This window comes from Haemaphysalis longicornis, unplaced genomic scaffold, assembly GCF_048455015.1.
Source record: "Haemaphysalis longicornis isolate Haplotype H1 unplaced genomic scaffold, Haemaphysalis longicornis Haplotype H1 scaffold_1, whole genome shotgun sequence".
NCBI classification, from domain to species: domain Eukaryota; kingdom Metazoa; phylum Arthropoda; class Arachnida; order Ixodida; family Ixodidae; genus Haemaphysalis; species Haemaphysalis longicornis.
Window position 1 is genome coordinate 229,541,962 of NW_027526203.1, and position 5,333 is coordinate 229,547,294.

General features: G+C 50.9%; 1 protein-coding gene across 1 annotated transcript; it reads left to right on the forward strand.

The window, feature by feature from the left end:
- Positions 1-370: 370 nt before the first annotated feature.
- LOC144158085 (uncharacterized) lies at positions 371-1,381 on the forward strand. Its single transcript, XM_077688745.1, has one exon. The coding sequence runs from the start codon at positions 371-373 to the stop codon at positions 1,379-1,381; it is 1,011 nt and encodes a 336-aa protein (XP_077544871.1).
- Positions 1,382-5,333: the final 3,952 nt, after the last annotated feature.

A 5,333-nucleotide genomic window follows, 5' to 3' on the forward strand; every position in this document is an offset into this window, starting at 1 on the left:
TTTCTTAGTTTAGTTTTCACGGTAGCTGCGAAAGCCTGAAGTTTTTTGCGTTCTTCGTTCTGTGTTTGTGGAACGGCTTAAGTGACTACATTACATCGTGGGTATATATACGTAGCGTCTTGTAGGCTTCTAGGAAGGTATGTAGCGCTTGAGAAGAAGTCGTTCATGTATTCTGATGCGCGCCTATTGCAGTTTTTTCGTATTTTGATGTGTGTTTGCTTGAGTTTTTCGTCATATATTGTCTGGATGCCTCTGTTCCCGTTGTAGATTTCCGAATTTGGTTTGTTTGTCGCGTTTCGTACGTAGCTAGCGCGGAGTGTTTTGTACCGGTGTGTGTGCAGTTTGGCGTTGTAGACATAGTTCGCTCGCGATGGCCCCGACCACAAGGAGTGAGATGGGACAAAAGGAGAGCCCGCAGGGCTCGGGGGAAGACGCGGCGGCGGACGCCGTGGTGCGGGAGGCTGCTCATGAGCAGTTGCAGCCCGCAGATCTCGCCTCCATGATGAGGCAGATGACCGCGATGTTCGCGGAGATTATCCGAACGCTCGGTTCGGCGCCGGTGGCCCCCGCCGCGGCCCCAGTAGCGTCAGGTTCGCGGCCGCGCCTTAACGTTGAGGTCCCCTCGTACTCCGGCTACGGTGACGCGAAATCGGTGTACGCGTTCCTTCAACAACTCGATTCCTACCGAACGGCGCTGGGCGCATCGGAGGAGGATGTGCTGAGGCAAGTCCTGCCCGTAGCACTGGTGGGAACCGCTGAGCGGTGGAGGCGCTGCCAGCCAGCGTTCACGTCGATGGCAGATTTCAAGGACCGATTCCGCGCGGAGTTCCTACCACCCGATTACGAACACCGTATGAGGGACGAGCTTGCACTTCGCACGCAGCACCCTGAGGAGAGCCTCCTCGAGTACGTGCGGGCGATGCAGGAGCTCTACGAACGGGCCGACCCAGCGGCAGCCGACGCGGACAAAGTAGCACGGGCATGCAGGCAATGCCACCCGCGTTTTAGACCGCACTTGCGGGGTCGGAGTTTTCCTAACCTCGAGGCCCTCGCACAGGAAGCGCGCATAGTTCAGGCGGATCTGCTCGCCGAGCTGCGCTACAGGCTGCCGCCGAGGCCCGGGGAATCGCTCGAACCGGGTTGCGCTTGGTCAGGAGCGCCGGTGCCTAGCGCCCATCAGGCCGAAAGAATGACCGTGAGGCAAGAGACTGCAGTGGGGAACTCCGCCACTCTCAGGGCGCTAGACCCGTACTCTTACAAAGGCGCCGTTCGGGGCTGGAAGACCGCCGATCGGCCCCTCGGCAAAACAACGGCTTTCGAGGACAAGGGGGAGCGAATGGCGGCCACCCAAACTCCTCTGAAAGAAACAACGCGGGCGTAGGAAGGGGGCAGCAGGACGAAACGGCCCGTTTGTGCTGGTTTTGTCACAAGCCTGGCCACTTTTCCCGTCAATGCCCCGAGAAAATGCGTAGCACGCAGGGAAACTCGGATCGCCGGCGACGGTGAAGGGCGGTGGCTCGTCGTCGCCGGCGGGAAGCGAGAAGAGGGGGCCAGACAGAGGGGGCGCGAGGGAGCCCCCAGGGCACCCCGAAGCTGGCGTCGACGGGCAACTGGCCCCCTCCGCATGCAGGGCGCAGGGAGACCCCTCTTCGTCTGCCCCATTCATGCGAGTGCAATTAGTCGGTCAAGAACTTTTTGCACTGGTCGACACGGGAGGTTCCCGTTTGAACCCATTCCCATTTCGCCCTTTCCCACTTGGCCCGTTCCCGTTTGAACCCATTACCATTTCAACCTTCCCGTTTGTTCCTCCCCATTTCAACCCGGGGCGAAAGAACCTTCCCGTTTCGTATTTTCCTATTTAGTCCGTTCCCGGAATAACGCACCCAGTTTATGAAACGTTATAAAAACATTTTCATATTGTTTTTCATTTGTTACAATTCAAGTCATACAAATTAACAAATATTTTAATCTTTTAAATTAACAAAGCCTAACAAACAAATTAACAGTTAACAAATTAACAAACAAATCTTTTAAATTAGCAAACAAATCTTTTAAATTAACACACCAATTAACAAATTAACAACAAATTAACAAACACGTTGCTTATGAAAACGAAAACAGCAAAATGCCTAAATGCACTTAACTAAATGTATTTAGGTCGCGAGGGTCGCCCTGCGTCTGCCCTCGTTTGCACTTGTTCGGTCGACTGACTCTCGTCTCTAGCTTCTTTAGATCCACCCCAAAACACCAGGCCCTTAAGTTTTATTGCATTAAAACGACGCCATCATGGTCATGTCCCGAAAGAGTGTGAGGAGAAACTACTAACACACACGATCAACCAAAGGTTTATACACAAACATATATTTTATCCACACTCTAGAGCTAACTCCACACTCAAGCTTCAAGATATTCCTCAAAGAACGAGTAAATAACTAACAAAAACAAATATTTGAAACCCCCCCCCCTCCAGAAAAGACAACAAATGTTAAAAGTGAACTAAATAAATCAAAACTATCTGATACTCCGTTACCAAAAATGATAAAATAAAAAAGCCCAGAAAAGCGCCGCGGAAGCACAAATAAAAAAATCGCAAAACACCCTCACTTTGAAAGAAATCGTATTTGGCGGACTAACACATTTAATCGTTATAATAGCGCAAGTGTACATCAATGTCGAAAAGAAACAGATGAAAACTATAAAAGATAAAAAAGATGTATAAAAATAAAGTAACCCTATGTATCTGGATACATATGTCACATCTGGCTATAAAAATCGCAGTCATGAGAAGCGGCGAAAATTATAAACTTAGCTTTGCGTTTTATGGATTCTGTTTATTCCCGTCACTCTAACGTACTCAATTTGCATAATAGGGCAAACCTTCAGAAACTTCAGCAGCGCTGGGTCGTCTCTAGCGTAATTTTTTTTTACTACAGAAACTTAAAATTGTCGCGGGAATACTACCTCCAAGGGCCTTTCACACGTTCAGCGAGAAGACATCATAGTACGAATATTAGGCAGCCAATCAGCTGAATTGCTATTCGAAAGTTCTCTTGTTTCCTCGCGCAATTTCTTACTGGCATAAGTTAACTGAACGAACAGTGAACTCGGTATCGTTAGAAGAATTTTCCCCACGTATTGGAAATGTGTGTTCTGGTTGAATCGTGGTGTTTTAAAATTGGAATACATTACGAATGCATATCGTTGTTCGGACCCTTTTGCGTTCCGACCTCTTTGCGTCTATTACATATTTATGTCTTTTACTTATTTGTGTTGGGCGTTTTTAAACTACGCCAACCAATACTGATGTATTTTATGTTCACTCCTGCATGAGCCCGACCAGGCCGTAAAGTATCGGTAAATAAATAAAAAATCTGCCCATTACTCCCGCAGGAAAGGCATTAATAGCCAATTCTCAGATTTATGCACATGTTTTTGCCTTTTTTAAAGTCTCTCCTACGGACATCTTTGATCTAGATCTCTCGAACCCGAAGACAAAGCTACGCTACAAACAATGAGCATACGAGCGGCTGGTAAATAAATTTCTGCCGCACGTACGAACACCAACTGCAGAAAACTCCAATGCGTGCATTACTCAAGATATTGGGTATCTTTCTAGTACACTTTCGCCGCTACAAATTTTGTGTCAAAAGGGCAGTATCGGCCTAAGGCATTCAGAAACTTTTATCGGCCGGAAATATCGGTCAATTCCGGAAAATTTCCTGCATAAAAGTTTTCAGTGCATGACCCGTTGCTTGTAAGCACATTTTGGAGAACGGCGGCCGCTTTTCTGATGGAGGCGAAAAGCAAAAACGCCCGTGTGTACGAGATTTCGGCGCACGATAAAGATCCCCAGGTGGTCAAAATTAATCCGGAGCCCTCCACTACGGCGCGCCTCATCGCCTTCATTGCGTCGGCGCGTTAAACCCCACAATCAATCAATCAATCAATCACATTTTGGAGAACAGTTTCGAAAACGGTAACGCATATTTTCAGAAATACAAATGGGTTGGAACGATGCGGGTTCAAACGAGAAGGGCGCTTTGGGAGCGGGTTGTAACGGGAAGGGCGTTTTGGGAACGGGCTGAAACAGGAAGCGCCCATGCGGGCAGGTAGTTTCGGGAACGGGCGCAAACGGGACGGGTGAAGCGGGAAGGGCGTTTCGGGAATGGGTTCAAATGGGAAGGGGTCAAACGGGAATGGGTTCTTTCGGGCTACACCTGTCGACACAGGCTCGACGGTTTCTCTCATCGGGGACGAAATCTTCGAAGCCTGCCGGAAAAGAAGAATCCGGGTCAGGTCCGCTGGGACACCCTTGAGCTTAGCAGCAGGGTCATCGAAAGCAGAGGGAGCCGTTAGACTTACGCTCACTTTGGAAGGCAAGAAGCGCAGGCAGCGTTTTGTTTACTTGCCTGGCTTGTCTACCTCGGTCATGCTGGGCAGAGATTTCCTCTCGAGGGAGGGTGTTGTGCTCGACATGGGGAGGAACGGCTATCAGTACGGGCCGCAACCCCCTTTCTTTCCTTTCGCGGACGCGCCCATGCACGGTTACAACCGCACGGGGCAAATAAACTCTACTGCGCTGCGGAAGGCCAGGGAGAGGCGTCAGGAAAGATGAGCACTGATGTTGAAGCGGTCGTCGAATCTTTTTCAGGATCCGATGATCAGCGCCGAATGTTGGCGGGAAGTTTGCTCCCCTTATCGGAAGGGGGTGGCGGAAGCGCGCGCGCCGAGTGCAGTGGTTTCATGGGCGGCGCGCGCCACCTCGAGAGGGGGAGGAAAGGGCCGGCCGGAGGTGTCGAGGCCGGCCGCAAAGAGAAAGAAAAGCGGCATCTCGCAGCGGCGATTTCTCGCCCCCCGAGAACAGAGGCAGAAAGGAATCTGTCTTGGGGGGAGGTAGTGAGTAAGGAAGAGCTCATTGAGGCCCAGAAAGCAGACGGTCTGTGCCAGCGGGTGCTGAAAAGGCTAGCGAGTGGTGTAGCTTACACCGGTAACGCTGAGGGGTTTGACGCGTATCTGCTGGGCGACGATGGCTTATTACTTCGCTACATTCCCCAACTGGACGACGAAGAGGCGGTTTCATCCCCCTTTCGAGTCGTGGTCCCAAGGAAGTTGCGGAAACGGTTCATGCGGTTCTTTCATGACTCAGCGCTGGCAGGACATGGCAGCGGCAGTAAGACTTACGACAAGTTATGCCGTGTCGCGACGTGGCCAGGCATGAGGAGAGACGTGCTGAGCTATTCCCGCGCTTCCCCTCTTTGCCAGGTAGCGAAGCCGCGCGCTGGGAAGCCCTTGGGTTTCATGAAGCCGGTGGAAAGCAGCTACCCGTGGCAGAT